The sequence below is a fragment of the Schistosoma mansoni genome (assembly GCF_000237925.1).
Source record: "Schistosoma mansoni, WGS project CABG00000000 data, supercontig 0232, strain Puerto Rico, whole genome shotgun sequence".
Lineage (NCBI taxonomy): Eukaryota > Metazoa > Platyhelminthes > Trematoda > Strigeidida > Schistosomatidae > Schistosoma > Schistosoma mansoni.
The window spans coordinates 104,910-127,298 of NW_017386097.1; the positions used below are offsets into that span (position 1 = coordinate 104,910).

At 39.2% G+C, this 22,389-nt stretch overlaps 2 protein-coding genes across 3 annotated transcripts in view; one reads left to right on the forward strand and one right to left on the reverse strand.

Annotated features, from left to right (window-relative positions):
- Window positions 1-3,028, reverse strand: part of Smp_079860.1 (o-acyltransferase (membrane bound) domain containing protein, putative) — a gene marked incomplete at its 3' end in the record, with an annotated part of 22,430 nt that extends 19,402 nt beyond the window's left edge. Inside the window, exons 1-5 of one of the 2 annotated variants that reach the window (XM_018791388.1) lie at window positions 2,941-3,028; window positions 2,760-2,865; window positions 2,566-2,727; window positions 2,418-2,534; window positions 1,326-1,476 (exon numbers count right to left, since the gene is read on the reverse strand). In XM_018791388.1, coding sequence (XP_018647334.1) covers window positions 1,326-1,476; window positions 2,418-2,534; window positions 2,566-2,727; window positions 2,760-2,865; window positions 2,941-3,007 — 603 coding nt within the window. In that variant the 5' untranslated portion in view covers window positions 3,008-3,028. Of the gene's footprint in view, window positions 1-1,325; window positions 1,477-2,417; window positions 2,535-2,565; window positions 2,728-2,759; window positions 2,906-2,940 lie in introns of both variants that reach the window. The other variant, XM_018791399.1, reaches the window with a different exon arrangement.
- An 11,787-nt stretch (window positions 3,029-14,815) lies between these two features.
- Smp_165200 (hypothetical protein) overlaps window positions 14,816-22,389 on the forward strand; it is a gene marked incomplete at its 5' end in the record, with an annotated part of 46,729 nt that continues 39,155 nt past the window's right edge. The window contains 6 exons of the mRNA XM_018791410.1: window positions 14,816-14,835; window positions 17,848-17,960; window positions 17,997-18,047; window positions 18,087-18,198; window positions 18,231-18,512; window positions 21,927-22,150. Of these exons, the coding sequence (XP_018647335.1) occupies window positions 14,816-14,835; window positions 17,848-17,960; window positions 17,997-18,047; window positions 18,087-18,198; window positions 18,231-18,512; window positions 21,927-22,150 (802 nt within the window). The remainder of the gene's footprint in view (window positions 14,836-17,847; window positions 17,961-17,996; window positions 18,048-18,086; window positions 18,199-18,230; window positions 18,513-21,926; window positions 22,151-22,389) is intronic.

Genomic DNA, 22,389 nt, shown 5'->3' on the forward strand with positions numbered 1-22,389 from the left:
TAGTTCAGTTACGTAATAATTGTACAATAGGAAATAGTCATATTACATTGATCCATAAATAGACCTAAAAGTTACCATTCGTAATTCACCGGGGGATATAACAGAACTAGCACTCAATCCTCTTTCATTTATGGAGCAGTTATGCCAATATTACAATTTTTGATTTAGTTGGTATGTGGTCGGGATTTCGTTTTATATCATTGTGTGAGTGATTCATAAGTTTGAACTGCACAATTACAAGCTATCTACTCGCTGTATTGTGTCCTAATCTGGCCATCGGAGAGTGTAGGAAACTGTATTTTTGGTCAATAAGTCATTTAGCGTTACTCTTGGCTCTTATCTCGCATTCATCGTATCATCAGTTAGCCGAAAGTCATTGGTACTAGATAGTTTCGGCGAGCTAGCCAGTACTCGGATTACATCAATACAACTACTCGCCTGTCCTACGGTCCGATCTCACGAGCCTCAAATAAACTAAACAATAAAATCTGTTTATTTTCTCAGACATCACCATCCCAAGCAAATTAGTTGAATAGCAAGCAGCTAATTTGAGGAACGAGTGCGACAGTATACTGTCATTCCCATTGCGGAATGAAAGTAATGAGATGTTCCCCACGAATAACTGGGAAATCTAGCAACGTTTCCTTTCTTAAATTTAAAAGAGAGGGGATAGAAAACATGGACACTAAAAAACACCATGTTTCTCCAAAGGATTTTCAGTCTAGGAAGTACAAAGCTGGTGTATCAGAAATTACTCACAAAACGTCGTGAGCCAAATGACCTCAAACAGCCATCCCTTAGGGACTACAGAAATGCTCCCAGGTGGACCCAACGGCTACTACTACTCCCATTTCATTGCAGATCTTTGGAGAACCATCCTACTTCCGACCTCAGCAGCACTCTAATTCACACAATTGCTATTTCTTAAAACTGTAAACTAATTATTCCGGGAATACCAATATTTACGTCCGAAACTAGATTATTGACAGTAGTATAAAAATTTATTCTCTGACAGCAATACTAAGTATGGAGTTTGCTATGGATTACTATGTGACCAAAATGTATCGGGGAATTACAATAAAGGCACAAAAGCGAAACAGTCACTAACGGTTGGTGAAGAATATATTTTATTTGACATTTAAAGTAAGACGTTAGGAAAATTTCTAATTACCAATAAATATAGTAAGTACCTTTACTGTAGGCGTTAACTATATACTGTCACGGTGAGTACTAAATTTTAAAGAACTTAAAAAGTGCATATCGATTTTAGCTATTGAGATTTTCAATTATTAAATGAAAAGGCGACTACGCTTTGCAGAACTTACAAATCGCTTTTTATCAGTTTCATTGAGGAGCTGTTCTGATTCTTGACCCTGAATAAATCTCATATAATCAGCAAAAAAACTGAAGGGACCAATCATTACGTTATGAAATGAGAATAAGTATCCACCCAGCTGGAGAAGACGAGGTCGACGTCTTAAGGAAATAAACAGAAAACCGTCAAAACATTGAATTTTCTGAATGATTACAGAATTATTTTTATCATAAACCCTTACTACATGGTTACAAGCTGAATTAACATGTAATTAATGCATTAAAATTAACGTACTATGCCACACATGTGGATATTAGTACGCTTAATTACAGAAGGTCCATTATATCAAATCTATGTTGTTTCCAACGGTTTACAGAAACTACGAAAAGGCGAAGATAAATAAATATATGTATAGACGTGACTTATTTCACTTGTCAAATTCTTTAAAAAAAGTGATGACAGTATAGATCATTATTTTCGAACTTGATTTTTCTAAGTGTATAACGAAAACCGAATAGTAACTAACGTACATAGTATTTATATACGCTTTAGGACGCAATAACCACTTATATTTTCAAAAAAAATCTATTACGTTCAGTGAAGCGGTAAAGTACACACAATTTTCTCGCAAATTAACTGTTTGGACGTTTGTTGCAACTACGCTAACGCCTGTGAGACTTCGGTTCAAAAAAACTAAACACCCGATAAAAATCCACGACTCAGTACAAGGATGTACAAAGTTAGTCAAAATTTCGTTCTATGCTAAGTAATATAATAAAGATACTGGAGGGGTCTGAAGTCCTAACCATGGGTTTTCGTGAGCTTTATTATGTCTCTAGACTTTACAGTCAAATTATGGGCAATATATATTCGGTCTGTGTCTAGAAATATACTAAGAAAAATACTCAACAACTTGATATCGAAATGTTACTGAAGTTTCGTCATGGAAATTATGCTGATATTTGGACTTTTATCAACCAAGTGGACAGAAGGACCAGGAAATCAGATGACTTTCTTGGTGAATAATCCGGAATGCATAAACACAAAATTACGGACATTTTATCTGAAACCTACATTAAGGCCAATTTAATAATAGACTCACTCAACGGCATGAAGCTTGTGATAGTCTTGGTCAACTGTTCCTTTTTTTGACAACTTTACTCCATCACCGATGTTAAAAGCCAAAGAAGATAGCTTTTGAGTTTGCACCATCAAAGCCCTGGAAACAATCTATCGAAAAATAGACATACGCAGAGATATCGAGCCGGGGATTATACATACATCTATGAATATGTACTGAAGATAAATATGCCATTGAAAAGATTAAAATGCCATACTGAGCAACAGATGATGGAAGAAAAACCATCATCAAGTATGCCGGTATGGCTTGAACAAACATATGAATAACTAGACTAAAAGGATGAAATTAGTAGAAGGAAATTACGGTCCGTAAACAAGATACGACATCAAAAATCCGCTGACAAACTCAAAAAGGTGACGGCGTTTGGAATTTTCTGCACATGGTGGTATGCATTTTCGCATTACACAGCCTGCAAGTAGCGTGAAAAGTTGACATATCAAGAATGCCCACTGAATTTCTTATAGTCATATCATGCAAAAATTACCTGTTCCGGATCGACAACAGAAAGGTATCGCGAAACACCCATGAAAACAGGGAAACACTAAAGACATAGAGAGCGGGTAAAGCACACAAACTGTAGGCCTTTTAGCTTAACTAAACGCATTCAAATGGCAACATGTATGAAGACAAATGTTCAAATGGTCAAAATGGTTCTGGACCGAATAAGGGAAGCTTTCGCTTAACGAGATTTCGTATCTATTAGTAAGGGCCGATAGAATACAAAAGCGTAAAAGAGGGGGAGTAGCTCTATTCATTAGGAATGCTATTCCATTCACCATTATCGACAGTGTATCCCATAATAGTGGAACGTATGAATTAGTTAGCTGCCGCCTGAAATGCAAAAGACAAGAGATGCTGCTTGGTTTGATCTATCGCAGTCCAAGCTGTGAGGTAAATTAGGACTTGCTAAGCAGTCTCAACACTTTATCACGAAGTGATCGATGTATAATCTTAGGGGATTTTAATGCACCCATGATGGACTGGAGAAATCTGCGGACTGAATCGTCAGAAATTTCCTTCGAACAGGAACTAGTTGATGCGGTTGTCACATGTGCCCTAGTGCAACACATGAAGGAAGCAACTAGGTACGACCCGGGCTCTGCATCATCCTTACTAGATCTTACATTGACTCACTATGAGGATGACGTTGCAAACCTGGATTACATGCCACCCCTAGGCAAAAGTGATCATGCAGTTTTAACCTTTGACTTCCATATAACTGTCGTTCACGAGCACGCCTCAGCTCAATCCAGACCTAACGTCTGGAAAACCAACATACCAGACATCATGAAATCAGCATCATTAGTAGATTGGAAATTAGACCCAGAGTCATCAATCGAAACGGCTTGGGACGTATTCCGGAATTTATACTCAAAAGTTACCGCCCCCCGCATCCCTTGGACTACACTTAAGGGGCCGAGAAACTCCCCACCGTGGTTCAGTAGGGAGGTTCGCATCCTTCTCCGTAAAAGAAGAAAAATGTGAGATAGATTTAGGTTACTGGGGACTGACGAGGCAAAATCTCAGTATCAAGAGGCTCGAAATACCTGTGCCTCAACCCTCCGTAAGGCCAGAAAGCTGTACGAAGAGAAAATCGTTAGGGAATCCATAGAATGCCCTAAACGCTTGTATTCGTATATAAACCAAAGGACAAAAAGAAATGTTCCTTCACTATGGGGAGACAGCACTGCCTCATCACTAGTGGAGGACGACTTTGGCAAAGCTCAAGTATTCTCTAAATACTTTAGCAATGTATACACCATAGAAACACCCTTCTCACCAGTCCATGAAAATCCCCCCACGCAAGCACTGGACAGCGTGACCATTAAAGAACTCGATGTCTTTGGTCTGCTAGTCAAACTTGACATAGGTAAATCCACTGGACCCGATGAACTGCATCCTAGGTTACTAAAGGAATTAGCTAACTTTGTTGCGAACCCTTTAAGTATATGTTTTAATCTATCCGTAACCCAGGGTCGTCTACCGAAAGACTGGAAGAACGCCAGTCTTCAAAACAGGTACAAAACATAAGCCTGAGAATTACCGACCAATTAGCCTAACTAGTGTGGTTGTTAAAATCTTAGAAAAGATTATTCGGAAGTAGCTGTTAAAGTATCTCGATGAAAACCGGATCCTCTCCGAAAAGCAGCATGGTTTTAGAACAGGTTACTCTTGTCTCACAAACTTATTAGTCGCTCGTGAAAGCTGGTGTGCTCTTAAGGACCAAAAGTTACCTATAGACGTAGCTTACATCGATTTCAGCAAAGCCTTCGACAAAGTTCCGCATAACCGGCTGTTATATAAGCTAAGGAATGTCGGGATTGGAGGCAATCTATTGATGTGAATAAAAGACTTCCTAGTTGGACGTCAACAAAGAGTACGGATGAACTCCAAGTTGTCTAGCTGGGAAACTGTGCTTAGTGGAGTCCCACAGGGTACAGTTTTGGAGCCAGTGTTATTCCTCCTGTACGTAAATGACCTCCCTCGTCTACTATCGTCATCGGTCTTACTCTATGCTGACGATGTCAAGATATGGAGAGCGATACAAAGCAAGGGCGATAGCTTAGAACTTCAAAATGACCTGGAGAGATTATCTGAATGGTCCCAAACCTGGTAATTGCCGATAAACACTTCCAAGTGTATTGTGATGCGTATTGGCCACCAAGGTACAGATGCATACATGATGAATAACACTGAGTTACCTATTGTTCAGGCACACAATGACTTAGGCGTCATCGTTGGTCAAGACTTAAAGACTACTGCACACTGCCTTGCAATAGCCACCAAAGGTTTTAGAACTTTATGGTCCATACGCAAGGCTTTTAGTCATCTCGACGCCAAAACGTTTCTGACTTTGTATACAGTGTTCTTACGTCCTAAACTTGAGTGCTGCATACAAGCGGCTAGCCCCTGCCTTAAATAAGACAGTGAACTCTTGGAAAGGGTTCAGGGAACAGCAAATAGGTTGATTCTTGGAATAGCGAAGCTCCCGTATGGTACTAGACTGACCAAGCCAAACCTATTCCCGCTGTCATATAGAAAAATCAGAGGCGACTTGATTACAGTTTTCAAATTGCTTAATGACAAATTTGCACCTGATATGCCCTCATTTTTCTTGTCTTCCAAAACAGAAAATCTACGAGGACACTCTAAAAAAGTTCACAAGCCCAGAACGAATTGCTTGTCAGCTGACTACCGACTTTCCCATCAAATCATCAACGAGTGGAATTCATTACCTCAGTATGTGGTTGAGGCTCCATCCGTCGACTCCTTCAAAAGAAAGCTGGATCAGCTGAGAGACCATCATTGCCAGGACTAACACAGGCCATCGAGCCTCCTGTCCTTTCCAAACTGAAACTGATCTAGTAGTAATAGACCTCCGATGCCTCCAGGTAAGAACTTAGGTATATTTAACGATAAAAAAGAAAAAAAGAAAATTATAGCGAGACACTTCTAAGTGTTTATGAATATGTCACGTTTTTGCCTAAAAGACTCCTGAAAATTCGCTTGAGATAGCCCAGCCGGTAGCGAAATCTGGAATCTCACTACTCTTAAGGAGTCGAAGGCGTGCCTACTCTCCGTCTTGTTTCTGGGTGTTAGTCCCGAGGTTTTTATTGAAAATAAGTTTAAGTAGATGTTCAAGGGGATGCACAGAAGTGTATAGGACGCTGAAAGTCATTAGAAAGTCACCTCTTAGACTCCTCTGTTCTAAAGGGTAAAGGTTCAGTGATTAGAGGCGCTCTCCATAAAACTTGTATTTGAGTCCCCGTATTGATTTCGTGGCTCACCGTTGAATATGTCCTAATATTTCCTTCACGTTTTGGAGTGAGGGGGGAAACACTTTATTTCCATACTGCATGGGGTCGAATACAACTGTTGAAGACAAAGTGGGAGATTCTTCCGTCGAACTGGCCCAAACTGCGCTTCAACGTTGCCAGTACATGGTTTGCTCGGAAGGCATTTTTGTCGCAGTTGGCATAAGCCTTCTGATCACAAGGTACTAACACTCCTAGGTATTTTCAACTTGGGATACCTCTAGAGGAAAGTTATCTAAGTTGTATTCGTAGTCTGCTACATTTCTAAGATGGACTACTTTACACTTCGAAGTGTCACAGGTAAGTCCTCCTGTTATCAGCTCAACCTTTCCTGTAACCACGCTGCTAGAGTGAAAAAAAGTATATAGATAGTAAGTCGTCATGTAGACTGTCGCATATCAGGAACTTAGTAAACGCCATACCCCTCCGAAAAACGGTAGCTCGTCGCATCCTGCTATTAGTCTTAAGAACAAGACTGGACATAAAGTAGATGCAACCATTCATCCTAAGCCCGAACACTCAGCTATCCCAAAATGCCAATCCATTTATGTCTCAATTGTGCCCCCGTTTGCCCAAGAGGTTCAGATAAAAAGTCTGAAAATAATACTCCCAGTAGTTGCTCTAATTGCTACTGCCTCTCAGACACCGCAATGCAAAGTAATACTAAACTCTTTCTAGAAATTCAGCACCCTTAAACCACAACATGCACCTTTTAACAGCAGTAGATTACCCCGCAACGAACATAGTGAACTGGCAGTACCCACTCATCCTAAAGTGATGGTTCGATGGGAAAGTCGATAGTCAGGTGACAATTAATTTGTTCTGCACCTGTGAACTTTATAGAGTGTCCTCGTAAATTCTCTGTTTTGGATGATAAGGAAAATGAGGGCATATCAGGTGCAAATTTATCATTAAGCAATTTGAAAACTGTGATCAAGTCACCTCTATTTCTTCGATATGACAACGAGAATAGGTTTAGTCTAGCCAGTTGAGCATCATAAAGGAGCTTCGCTATTCCGGGAATCAGCTTAGCTGCTGTTCTCTGAACCTTTTTCGAAAGCTCACTGTCTTTCTTTTGGCAAGGGCTAGCCGCTTGTATGCAGGACTCGAGTTTAGGACGCACGAATACTGTATACAAAGTCAAAAAATGCCTTAGCGTTGTAGCTGTAAATAATCCCCCAAAATCAGTAGCTCTGTAAGTATTCGACATTGGATACTGACCACATTAGTTTTGGTGGACTCGTTTAGCTGAAGGCGCTCGGTCATGCATCCGTATCAGATCACGTTACAGAACGGCGTGGGAAGCATCTCCGATCATTAGCCAGATTAGATCAGTCACTTCTCGATATATTGATAACCCATCAAACATATCTTCCAACCGCCTCGCTTCTGACTTCTGATTTTAACTGGGTGGGCGCGATTCGATTATAGGTGTTACTGGTAAAGAGTTGTCAAACTACAATACTGGTTGTATCTTCAGCGTTGACACTGCTAAAGGCTCTACATATTGACTGTAGAGTTCCTAAACCTTTGATTGCTAACGCACGGCAGTGTGCAGTAGTTTCTAGGTCTTCGCTAACGATGAATCCTTGGTCACCATGTCTCCGGAAAACATGTAGGTGATTGTTACTCATCGTGTATGTATCTGTACCCTGATGACCAATATGCATCACAATGCACTTGGAAGCATCTATCGGCAACTGTCAAATTTTAGACTATTCAGATAATTTCTCCAGGTCATTTCGCAGTTCTAAGCTATCGCCCTTTTTATCGCCCTCCATATCTTAACATCGTCAACAAATAGCAAGACCGATAATAATAGGACACGAGAAAGTTCATTCACATACTGGGATAACAATGGCCCCAAAACTGTACCCTGAGGCACTCTGCTAAGCACAGTTTTCCAGCTAGACATATTTCAGCTCACCCGTACTCTTTGTTGACGCCCAATTAGAAAGTCTTCTATCCACACTAGTAAATTACCTTCAACCCAGATTTCTCTTTCTTAGATAGCAAAAAGTTGACAAAGACTTTATCGAAACCCTTAGTGAAGCCAATGTGGGTTTCATCTACGGGTAACATTTGATCTTTGAGGGTGCACCGGCTTTCACGAGCCACTAATAAGTTTATGAGACAGGAATAACCTATTCTAAAACCGTACTGTTTTCCTAAATGATCCGGTTTTCATCAATGTACCTAAACAGCTCCTTCCAAATAATTTATTCTAAAATTTTAAAAATAACACTAGTTAGGCTGACTTACTTTCGCTGTTAACCCAATGGAGCACAGGCTCCCGACCAGCATTCTCCAACCCACTCTGTCCTGAAACTTCCTTTCTAGCCCTGTCCAGTTTTTGTTCATTTTTCTCTGCCTTGTGACGCAGTTGGGTGATTCCTTCAAAGTGTGTCCTATCCACTTCCAGCGCTTTCTCCTGATTTCTTCCTCCGTTGGAGTCTGGTTTATTCTCTCCCACAGTAGAATGTTGCTAATAGTGTCTGGCCAACGAATCCAAAGTATCTTGCTTAGACAACTGTTAATAAACACTTGTATCTTCTGTATGACGGCTTTCATAGTTCTCCAGGTTTCCGCCCAATACAGTAGAACTGTTTTGACATTTTTGTTGAAAATTCTGATCTTGGCGTTGGTTAACGGACAGTTGTTTTGAGATCCAGATGTTCTTCGATTGTAGATTGACTGCTCTTGCTTTGCAGATCCGCACCTTCACATCTGCATCAGATCCACTGTATTCATCGATAATGCTGCCCAGATATGTGAAAGTTTTCACATCCTCCAAAGCTTCTCCGTCAAGTGTAATTCGATTGGTGCATGCTGTATTGTGTCGGAGAATCTTGCTTTTCCCTTTTTTATATTGAGACATACATCTGCTGAGGCTACTGCTACACTGGTCGTCTTCTCCTGCATTTGTTGTTGTGTCTGTGATAGAAGAGCCAGATCATCCGCGAAGTCTAAATCGTCCAGCTGCATCCTAGCTGTCCACTGCATCCCGTGCTTCCCTTCAGATAATAATAATATATTTCTGCAATAGTAGGTACACGCCATTTTTACAGGCATGATCTACAATTTACAACATATACTGGTTCACAGTATGCATCCCAAGCAAGGTTGTTTAGTAATTATAATCTATAAAAGTTGATAGCAGTTCGTTCGTTCAGATTAATGTGTTTTCATAAGAATAGTCTCCAAAGGGGCATGGCGTCCACGTTACATACCAGATCCAATCTCGACAAAAAGTGTATTAGGGTTCCGGTCGTGCTAAGTATTTATGTAATGCAGCTTTCTAAGTTTATAGTTGTTATAAAGTAGGCTTGTGGAGCGCCCGGTTCGAACTATGACCTTGGGAAAGCGCGTTCGTCGAGCTTGTTCCAGATGTCAGAAGTTACATAGCTTCACCCTAAGAGCAGGATTCTGACGAGAGAAAGAAAGAAAAAGAAACCGAGGAGCAGCAAGGCATTTGGATATGAACGGTAACCAATGCTTAACATTTATTAGTGGAAACGACGGAGGTACGATAAATTATTAGATCGAATTGATACTAGCTCATGTTGTTGAAGTGAAATGTGATCAGGGGCTCCAGATGAGAGAATGCAGTAATAAAGAACAATGAGTTGTGATATTTATCAAGGTGGAGTAGGTTCTAATGAAGGAGGGAAGTCAAGGTTGGAACGAGGAAGAACAGAGAGTGCATATAGAGAGTAGAGTGTTGAGTAAAATAACAACCATACCCTTTACAGTCTGTTTTTTCTTCTTTTTTTCATGTTGACGTCTTCATGATCCAGTCGATCACTGTGAGAAAGAGAAAGCGTGAGACTAAGCAACCTTGCCTAACACCGGTCTTTGCTGCGAACGAGTCTGTCAATTGTCCTCCATGCACGATTTTTCAGTTTAATCCATCATAGGAACTCCGTATGATATTGACTATCTTCTCAGGTACGCCGTAGTGTCGAAGGAGCCTTCATAGTGTTGTCCTGTCCACGCTACCAAATGCTTTCTCGTAGTCAATGAAGTCGATGTAGAGTGATGAATTCCATTCCATTGATTGTTTCATAATTATTCGTAGAGTTGCGATTTGGTCTGTACACGATCGATCCTTACGAAATTCAGCCTGTTGATCTCGAAGTTGGGCGTCTACGGAGCCCTTCATCCTGTTCAACAATACCCTGTTGAATACTTTTCCTGGTATTTAGAGAAGAGTGATGCCTCGGTAAATATCGCACTTGCTGAGATCGCCTTCCTTTGGTATCAGAAGTCCCGCTCCCTAGTCTGCCGGCGGCATTTGTTCTTCAACCCAAATCTTACTGAAGAGAATGTGGAGTATCTTTACAGTTATTGCTACATCTGCTTTCATTGCCTCTGCAGGAATATTGTCCGGTCCTGCCGCTTTGCCACTCTTGATTTATCTGATGACCATGTTGATCTCTTCAATTGTTGATGGACCAACAACCACTGGGAGGTCCGCAGGTGCTGCTTCGATGTTGGGTGGGTTCAGTGGAGCTGGTCGATTCAAGAGTTCTTTGAAGTGTTCTACCCACATGTTCCGTTGTTCTCCAATGTTGGTGATTACTTTGCCTTCCTTGCTTTTCACTGGTCGTTCTGGTTTGAGGTAATTTCCAGTGAGTTTCTTTGTTGTCATGCAGTCGCCTCATGTTTCCTTCCCTTGCAGCCCTTTCCGCTTTCATTGCTATATCTTCCACATATTTACGTTTGTTAGTTCTGATGCTCCTCATCACTCGCTTGTTTACTTCTGTGTATTCGACTTGTGCCTTGGCTTTTTCTGCTCTTGTTCGGCTGGTATTGATTACTGCTTTCTTGTTCCTCCTTTCCTCAATCTTATCCAGTGTACCAATAGTGATCCATTCCTTGTGATGGTGCTTCTTGTGGCTCAGAACCTCCTGACATATTGGAATGATTGCCTCCTTGTTCCCTTTCCAGTTGTTCTCCATAGTAGTTCCCTCTCCAGTGAGTAGATCGTGAAAGGCTTGGAACCTATTGTTGAGAGCTATCTTGAATTTGTTGAGTCTGTTAATATCGCGAAGAAAAGCCGTACTAAACTTTCGTGATGTTGTCCGCGCTGTTGTCCAGTGCTTCTTAAGTTTTAATTTCATCTTGGCGACCAGCAAGTAATGAGCTGATATTATATCAGATTCCCTCCTTGTTCTCATATCCTTCATCGTCCTTCTGAACTTTTTGTCGATACAGGTATGGTCGATTTGGTTCAGGTGAGGTTAACGTGATTTTGTGAATGCGTTTGTGTGGGAATATGATGCCACCTATGACCAGTTTATTGAAGGCACATAGGTCTGCAAATCTCTTACCACTCTTGTTTCTTTCTCCCAGTCAGTCCATGTCGTCCCATGGTGTCTTCGTAACCATTGTTGTCCATTCCAACCTTGGCATTTAGATCTTCCATCAGAATGGTCAGGTCCTTTGTTGGGCACTTCTCGATGATCGACTGAGGCCTATCGTAGAATTGACTTTTAACGTCTTCATTGTAGTCATTGGTAGGCGCATAGCATTGGATGACGTTCATTGTAATGTCCTCTTTGTTTTTTCTGAAGAAAGCTTTGATGATCCTCAGTCCATGAGATTCCCATCCTATAAGTGAGATTTGTGCTTGTTTGAACAGCATCAATGCAACTCCTTGTGTATGTGGGGCATTTTCTTCTTCATGTCCAGAGTATAACAGAAGCTCCCCTGAAGATAGTCGTTGCTGTCCAACCTCCGTCCAGTGTGTTTTACTGATCCCGTGCACCCCACGTTGTATTTTCTCATTTCTGCAGCAAATTGGAAGACTCTTCCGGTACCCCACATTGTTCGGACATTCAATGTACCTATAAAAATTGTCGCTCTGGTTGTTAGAAGGTGCATCGGCCTCGTGAACTCCGAAGGAACTCAGATTTCATTATGAGGCGTCGTAATTATTATTATTATTCACAAACAGCTTATGGGTATATAAGTTCTGTGAAGAAACAATTTCGGGTTTCTTCAAAAATGCAATAATACACAATTTTCAATAATGTTAGCATTACATATGCCATGTTTGAGAAAGGAAGGAAAAGGAAAATAAAATATGAACAATAGAATAGTAATAATAATAGTAAAAATAAATCAGGTTCTGCGTAATTGGCAAGAATTTTGAATTGATTTTGAAGGAGGAAAGGAAGAAACTAAGGAAATAGAAATAAAGGAGTCGCAGAATACGTAAATATCTTAACGCAGAACAAGAATAAACAGCTATGTGTGTATGGCAAAACGAGTAATAAAAATAAATAAAACAGAATAAATTAATAAGTAAATAACTGATTATTGCGGTAAGATATGACGTTAGAATAAGTGTTTGTGCGCATACAGTCATAGTTTTGGGTGATGCTATGAAAGTTTCGGTTAAATGCAAAAGATAATCAATATGTATGAGGCGTATATACATAGTGAAGATAAAACGAGTCTGGTAAGTTGAATTCAGCGTAACACAAGTTATTGTCTTAATTCAAAGCTTCGTAACCTTAAGAATAGTATTTATTTAGAAGGAAAAAAGAGAGAGAGAAAAGAAACGAACACATAGTGAAAGGGTCCAACCATGATCATAATAGTGTAATGGATATAGACTTTTGAGATAAACGAATAATTTGAAAAAAAATAATAATAACAACAATAATAGTAGCAATAATAATAAACCTTTACTGCACTCGGATAAATACGTGTAGATTTATGTACCAGTATACAGAGTGAAACCGGGTATTAAAATAAACGTTAGTGCAATAATAATAATTTAGAATAATGCTATAATAGTCACAATTAATTGCAAGGGGTAATTAAATATAAATTTCTATATGTTATATATATGTTGTGAAGATTTAAAAAAAATTATTTGTTTAAGTGGAACATAGGGTTTTTTGTTTTTAACTGTAGATTTTGGATGTTTAGGAATAAAATATGTTTAGGAGGACAAGAAGGGATGAAGAGAATATCTAGTGTGACGAGAGACCAATAATGATAATAATAAGAGTAATAATTATAAATACGAGCATTAGCAGACTTCATATATTAAGATGAAGAAAAGTGAAATAGAATAGTCATGAAAAGCTTCAAAGGTTTCACTTTGCTTTTCAGTCAGTTAGATAGATGACGGACCTTTTTTGTATAGATCGTTGTTAAGCGCGTTGATATTCAGTAGGTGACACAATCCACTTTCGGAGAGAAAATCATCAAGAAGACTTCGGAACCGGGTTGTAGTTTCACTGCATCGGAGGTTCATTGGCAGTCTATTCCACATGGTTGAGTAGCGAATAACAAAAAAATTCTGCTGTAAATTTGTATGGGTTTTTAGAATCGCTAGAATATTTTCCTTATTGCGTAGATTGTGGGACGGTATCATAGAGCATGAAGGGGTAGATAGCGAACAGTAAGAAATACCGTTAAGAAGCCGGTAGAGAAAGATAAGGTTTAGTTTGATACGCCTGATCCAGAGAGGTTCTAGTTTGAGTTGTTGACATCTTTGGTGATAGTCTTTGTTGTCAGAATACCCCAAAACAGCTTTGGTGAACCTTCTTTGAACACCTTCAATTTTGATCAGGTCATTATGCCTGCAATTACTATGAGATTCTCATTCTATAAGTGAGATTTGTGCTTGTTTGAACAGCATCAATGCAACTCCTTGTGTATGTGGGGCATTTTCTTCTTCATGTCCAGAGTATAACAGAAGCTCCCCTGAAGATAGTCGTTGCTGTCCAACCTCCGTCCAGTGTGTTTTACTGATCCCGTGCACCCCACGTTGTATTTTCTCATTTCTGCAGCAAATTGGAAGACTCTTCCGGTACCCCACATTGTTCGGACATTCAATGTACCTATAAAAATTGTCGCTCTGGTTGTTAGAAGGTGCATCGGCCTCGTGAACTCCGAAGGAACTCAGATTTCATTATGAGGCATCATAATTATTCCTTTCAAATCTCAGGATAGAGTTTAAATGGTCAGGCTTACGAATCGATGGTTCTCAGATCTGTTTTTGAAACCGGTTTGGAAGACAGGACTTACTATGATTTCCTTCCAGTCTTCCGGTAATCTGCTTCGGGTTACAGACAGATTAAAACATATGATCAAGAGATTCGCGTTATAGTATGCCTTCTTCAAACTCAACTCCCTAGTAATTGTAAGGATGCTATACTTTGCTCTGTACTTGGATATGAGAAGTGGCAAATTACACTTAACTAACAGCTTATTAGCTCGTTACTGTACAAGGCCCTAAGTACTTTTAACCCCTCTTAAAAGAATGATATTTTTATTTTTTGTAAGGAAGCCTTGTGTTTGTATACTCTAAGTGGGTCAGAATAAGACTCTTATACAAAATGGAAGTCCTAATATTAAATCGGACAACAGTGTGAATTAAAATCGGTATGGAATATGTGGGGCCATTGGAACGCTACTGAGCTCCGGCCAAATAGTCCTTCACACTGACTACTGAATTCCGTGCATTTTGCCGAACCTTATCATAGCCAAGAACAACCAAAGGGTATCAGCCAATTATACTCCATGGCTTTGCCCATGTTGAGGTATATTCTTTGCACGTTTCCGTTATTTGCTTTTGCCTTTCACCCCCCGTTAGGTCGTAAGCTGCTGACGCGCAAACTCTAACCTACTCTGCCGATGACTCTAATTCCCATCCATTTTTTATGTTTGGCTCTTATTTCCGGAGCAAACCATCCTTTGTTTTGTTCATTCTTCCTTTGCCTCAGGGACTCCAAATAAGGGCCTATCTCATAATGTGGTTTGGTGATTACAGCAATTTGTGCCCTATCTGCCTCCCGAGTATTTTTTAATTACGTCTTGAGCTGCACATTAGTTCCTCCTTAGTGTTGCGTCCACGCTATTAAATGCTATCTCATAGTCCATGAAGTTGATGTGTAGCGACGAGTTCCATACACTTGATTGTTCAGAGATTAGAGGGAGTAACAAAATTTGATCTGAAGTTGCTTACTCTCACACTTTTTCTTTCTCACAGTGATCGACTGGATCATGAAGACGTCAACATCTGAAGGGAAGCACGGGATGCAGTGGACAGCTAGGATGCAGCTGGACGATTTAGACTTCGCGGATGATCTGGCTCTTCTATCACAGACACAACAACAAATGCAGGAGAAGACGACCAGTGTAGCAGTAGCCTCAGCAGATGTATGTCTCAATATAAAAAAGGGAAAAGCAAGATTCTCCGACACAATACAGCATGCACCAATCGAATTACACTTGACGGAGAAGCTTTGGAGGATGTGAAAACTTTCACATATCTGGGCAGCATTATCGATGAATACAGTGGATCTGATGCAGATGTGAAGGTGCGGATCTGCAAAGCAAGAGCAGTCAATCTACAATCGAAGAACATCTGGATCTCAAAACAACTGTCCGTTAACCAACGCCAAGATCAGAATTTTCAACAAAAATGTCAAAACAGTTCTACTGTATTGGGCGGAAACCTGGAGAACTATGAAAGCCGTCATACAGAAGATACAAGTGTTTATTAACAGTTGTCTAAGCAAGATACTTTGGATTCGTTGGCCAGACACTATTAGCAACATTCTACTGTGGGAGAGAATAAACCAGACTCCAACGGAGGAAGAAATCAGGAGAAAGCGCTGGAAGTGGATAGGACACACTTTGAAGGAATCACCCAACTGCGTCACAAGGCAGAGAAAAATGAACAAAAACTGGACAGGGCTAGAAAGGAAGTTTCAGGACAGAGTGGGTTGGAGAATGCTGGTCGGGAGCCTGTGCTCCATTGGGTTAACAGCGAAAGTAAGTCAGCCTAACTAGTGTTATTTTTAAAATTTTAGAATAAATTATTTGGAAGGAGCTGTTTAGGTACATTGATGAAAACCGGATCATTTAGGAAAACAGTACGGTTTTAGAATAGGTTATTCCTGTCTCATAAACTTATTAGTGGCTCGTGAAAGCCGGTGCACCCTCAAAGATCAAATGTTACCCGTAGATGAAACCCACATTGGCTTCACTAAGGGTTTCGATAAAGTCTTTGTCAACTTTTTGCTATCTAAGAAAGAGAAATCTGGGTTGAAGGTAATTTACTAGTGTGGATAGAAGACTTTCTAATTGGGCGTCAACAAAGAGTACGGGTGAGCTGAAATATGTCTAGCTGGAAAACTGTGCTTAGCAGAGTGCCTCAGGGTACAGTTTTGGGGCCATTGTTATCCCAGTATGTGAATGAACTTTCTCGTGTCCTATTATTATCGGTCTTGCTATTTGTTGACGATGTTAAGATATGGAGGGCGATAAAAAGGGCGATAGCTTAGAACTGCGAAATGACCTGGAGAAATTATCTGAATAGTCTAAAATTTGACAGTTGCCGATAGATGCTTCCAAGTGCATTGTGATGCATATTGGTCATCAGGGTACAGATACATACACGATGAGTAACAATCACCTACATGTTTTCCGGAGACATGGTGACCAAGGATTCATCGTTAGCGAAGACCTAGAAACTACTGCACACTGCCGTGCGTTAGCAATCAAAGGTTTAGGAACTCTACAGTCAATATGTAGAGCCTTTAGCAGTGTCAACGCTGAAGATACAACCAGTATTGTAGTTTGACAACTCTTTACCAGTAACACTTATAATCGAATCGCGCCCACCCAGTTAAAATCAGAAGTCAGAAGCGAGGCGGTTGGAAGATATGTTTGATGGGTTATCAATATATCGAGAAGTGACTGATCTAATCTGGCTAATGATCGGAGATGCTTCCCACGCCGTTCTGTAACGTGATCTGATACGGATGCATGACCGAGCGCCTTCAGCTAAACGAGTCCACCAAAACTAATGTGGTCAGTATCCAATGTCGAATACTTACAGAGCTACTGATTTTGGGGGATTATTTACAGCTACAACGCTAAGGCATTTTTTGACTTTGTATACAGTATTCGTGCGTCCTAAACTCGAGTCCTGCATACAAGCGGCTAGCCCTTGCCAAAAGAAAGACAGTGAGCTTTCGAAAAAGGTTCAGAGAACAGCAGCTAAGCTGATTCCCGGAATAGCGAAGCTCCTTTATGATGCTCAACTGGCTAGACTAAACCTATTCTCGTTGTCATATCGAAGAAATAGAGGTGACTTGATCACAGTTTTCAAATTGCTTAATGATAAATTTGCACCTGATATGCCCTCATTTTCCTTATCATCCAAAACAGAGAATTTACGAGGACACTCTATAAAGTTCACAGGTGCAGAACAAATTAATTGTCACCTGACTATCGACTTTCCCATCGAACCATCAACAAATGGAATCCATTAACTCAACAGGTGATTTAGGCTTCATCTGACGACGCTTTCAAAAGACAGCTGGGTCAACTGAAATAACATAACTGCCAAGACTAATACAGGTAATCAAGCCTTCTGAAACCGAAAAGAATTAATTCACTACAAGAGAGGTCTGAGCTTATATAGTCTATTATGCACAGTGAACTGACCATCTACTTTCATTCTTAAAATTTGTTAAATTAAACTTTGAACAAGATAAAGAAACGTCACATTCATCTCAATTTTTTTTGCTTTTTTTGTTTAGAACTTTCATTTTTTGTCTTCGTCGTGACAATGAATCTGGAGAACTTTCAAAATATTTTCCTGATGATATGTTAGCTCCAAACATTCGACATCCTAAAGAAGTCACCGTAAGAGGTTAGTTTGCTGAATTTTTTGACAAAAATTGAACAGTTTACAAGGCTGAGAATTTACGTGTCGCACCACGTTCTGATCATAAGCAAAGTAGATTGACTACATAACTTGAAATAATATTTGTGACAGAAAAAGTTAGCCAGAAATGGAAATGCGTTATTCTAGGTGGGAGAAAGAAAATTAGTACAGAGTGTGTCTACGCACCAGATGGTAATCCTGTTTGGAATTTCGAAACCACATTGTAAGCCTTCAAATTATTAATACACTGTGTAGTAAAATTGCAACTAGGGGTGATCCAGTTGTTCTCTTAGTTTCCGATTCTGAGGATAATCATGTGGGTCAGGTAGTTGTACCCGGAGTTACAATCCCACCAAAACCGACAGACCCTTCGGTTAGTCTCACGCATAATTCCCGATTATGTATCATGGAGATGGAACAAACAAAAAAGACGGAGATTGGCTTTGGAAGACTTTATTTCTGGATTTGGGTGGAAGAATACCGTAGTGAGGAATCTAAAAGCAGGAGCGCCAAGGGGTCTGTCCTAAGCTTATCGAGGTGAGTTTCCATCTGAATTCTGAAGGAGTTGAATTCTATATGGTAATCGTGCTTCGTGAGTTGTGGTTTATTTGGTTCAGATTGTTAAACCTCATGTGATGCGGTAGATTTTCAACTTCATTTGACACTCTTCTTTTTGAGATCAATATGGTTGATGCCTTACTACTTTACATTGTCTTAATTGAAATAGACTAAAAGCATACTCTTTAGAAAGTACAAGTCTCCAATAATGAGGATAGCAGGTCTATTGACCTATAATAATCCTTGCAGTTTGTAACACTGTGAAAGTCCAATCTCATTTTGAATATATCAACAGAAGATGCTGATATTACGTGTTCTGGTAGAGAATTCCAGTAATTCACTACTCAGTGCGAGAAACGAAACTCCAGACATAGACGATTTGACCGCGGTTTTTGTCCTTAGAATGTCTTCTCAAATTACCAGTCGTAGACTGAAGGAGAAGAAATGGCATATTAATACCAAGGTCATCGTTCAGTATACGATAAGCCAATATTAGATCACTCCGTGTTCATGAGGTATGATAACAGAAATAAGTTAAGGTGTCTCAGTATATCTTCATAAGATAAGCCATAGAGACCTTTTACTATTTTAGTCTCTCGTCGTTGAACTTGTTCCAGTATATCCACCTCGTACTTGAAATAAGGACCAGTTGCTTGGATCCCATATTTCAAATGCGGTCGCACAAAAGTCGGGCATAATAGTCCAAACATCTCTTCGTCGAAGTACTGGGAAGATCTGCGAATATACCATAATAATCTATAGCCTTTTGCAGCAGCAGCCTTACAGGGACTGATAAGTTTGAGATCATTGCTTAGTATGACTCCTAAATCATTATAGTTTCTTACTTTGTGTAACACGAATCCACATGTTGTGTGGAAATACGAATCATCATAGTTATTTAATCGCATCACCACACTCTTATTAGGATTCACTTCCAGTGACCGCCCGTCCATCCATGCCACTAGTGAGTTGAGATCATCCTGTAATACTATTCTATCTGACATTCCGTATATGGGTCTCCAAACCTTTATGTCATTGGCAAAGATTAAAACGGATGATTTAGCTACAGTCGGTAATTCATTTACATTGTAGCCGTAAGTAATACTAGTCGTATCTTCAACATAAAGTAAAAAGAGAAGAGGACCGAAAACTGTGCCTTGGGGAACTCCACTTTTTACAGGTTTCCACGACGAAAGAGCTTCATTTAAACTTACCCTTTGTCTCCTGTCATGGAAAAGTTTTTTATCCAGTCTGTGACAGTATAATGAATTTCAAAACTTTCCAGTTTTAATTTAAGAGCCGAATGGAAGATTTTGTCAAAGGCTTTACTTAGATCTTTGAAAATCACATCTACAGGAATATTTCGATCTTTTGCCTCAGCCAAATCTTCTCTTGCAATTAAAAGATCTGTCAAACATGATAGGCCTTTCCGAAAACCATGTTATTTCCTGGATAAAAGATTATGTCCTTCCACATAGTTCATAACAGCCAACCAAATAAGTTTTACCATCAGTTTTACAACTGCACTAGTTAAGCTAACGGATCGATAGTTACTAACTAAATCTCTACTCCCAGCTTTATGCATCGGACTAATTGTCGTGTCTTTCCAGTCTCTGGCTAAAATGGACTGCCGTAGAGACATACTAAACAGTATCGCTAAAGGTTCAGCAATTACATCTTATAAGGCTTTAATGATCCTAGGATGAATATCAAAATGAACACTGAAAAAACAGGTACTTATTTGTCATACGAAACCGGAAAAATGTTATTTGCAACACGATTATGCAGCGATGAATGGTCCATGTTGGACAAATTGTAAGGCCTTCTTTCCTATTAAGAACGGTAGGGTTTGCGGTTTTTCTAGTTCTACAGAACTGTTTGGAAGACATTTTGTGTGGCTTAGATGTTCTCTGTCACGAGTCATGAATTCACAAGAAGAACCTTTAATATAAAAACCATCACAATCTATACATCCTGATCCATAGATAAGATTGTGTCTCGAGCTGATGCGGTTTATGTCACGAAAAGTCAAACATCCAACGTTCTACTTATTAGGGTCTTATAAATATATCTTTATTGCTGTTATTAACTATCTAACCAATGCTCAATGTACTCAAAGTTAACTTTGGTAGTGACACTTGGGAACTTAGATTTAGCTTCTGGAGATCAACTTCACTTGTCTACTCACCACATGTTCATAGTGTCTAGTTTTGATCACATTCAAAATATTGGTTATCATTCCTGATACAGTAGGTTTCAAATTCTCAATAAAGCATAAAAATAGGTCCTTAGGCTTGGTATGAATACCAAGAATTTAGAAAGTAACTGTACGCAACTAGGCAAAGAGTCAAGATTTTTAAATTCACTACATTATATCCGCCTAATTTTCCGGTGTATGAATTTGTTGGAATGTGGTTTAGCGATTGTTTATAACTTTCGTTTTTAAACGCAATGTGCTAGCTTAGATTTTTGAAAAATCTGGTTTACTGGAAACTATAGTTAATCAAACTAATATCTATCTTTATTTACTTGCATAATCATCACTGTTTTGAAGAGAGTTACCTTTGGAGGGGAGTGTTATCAACCTCAGAATGTAGTCACATGTAATGTGATCACTCTTATCAACTATAAGATGGCTATTTGACCACATCTTAATAAATGGATTTTGACCTTCACTTAAACTGAGTTTGGTCCGTGGTTTAAAGTGCTTAACATAATGTTTCATTTTATATTAAGCTAAAATTCTTTTTCGGTCCTGTACAAATTTACTTTTCTTTAGTTTACCATTTGAAATCGGAAGTAAATATATTGGATGAAAATTAGGAGCGATCAAACCAAGACATAACATCGACCTACAAAATCAGTGAGCATTGGACTGGCTAGTAGTATTCAGTACATGTTACTTGGTTAGGATCCACGTGATAGCCGCGACCAGTGATTAGAATCTCTGAGTAACATGGTTAGTAATCTACCAAAACTGAAAATGCACTCAGTCTTCATCCTGCTTTAGATCTTAAGTTATAGAATTCCTCCGTAAACACCTAATAATTCTTTCTCGAACCGCGTTCCCAATAATTATTCTTACCGACTGTTGCTACTATTAAAGTTACTTTGATTTCCTTTATATTCATCTTGTCAGTTTCATCACGTCATTCTGATTTGGATATGTTGACTTAGGGTAACATATACATGTGCTCGACTTTACAATGACCACTACTGACTATCTACACTGAATCGATCATTAACTCTTGAAATTGTCTGATTCTTATACCATATGGAAAGTCGATTCAATTTATATATTTTACTGTCAGACAAGTTTTTAACAAATTTAGTAACAAACGGGCCCTGATAGATTTTAAATTATTATTGTTATTATTGCTACTTTATTTTCAGCTTACATCTTCATAAAGACAAAGGTTCAACACCTAATTCATTAAATTATAGTGGAAGTGTTTTAAGTTTATCGTCCAATAATGATGAGTACAAGAAAAAGAAACGATGGTATACGAAAGTAGCTAATCATGCTATGCATGTGCCTACTTCAATTCAACAATCACGTTCGCCTTCAAATTCAGTGTCGAATACAAAGTCGATGAATAATAGTTACAATCCATTTGGTATGTAGACTCTTTTTATCTTGTTTTAAATATATCTGTAAATATTTGCAAACCAGGTTAATTTTATTAATTAAGTTAAGAATTGATAAAATCATTTGTTTCAGAAAGGGGTTTTGTGGAGTATCACAAATTATCTAATTTTTGTTTGTTTTAATACATCATTATGTCTATTAATTGGACAACCTATTCAGGGTGCGTTTCTGAAAAGTCTAAAAGTGGATTGTGGGATTGGGGGATGG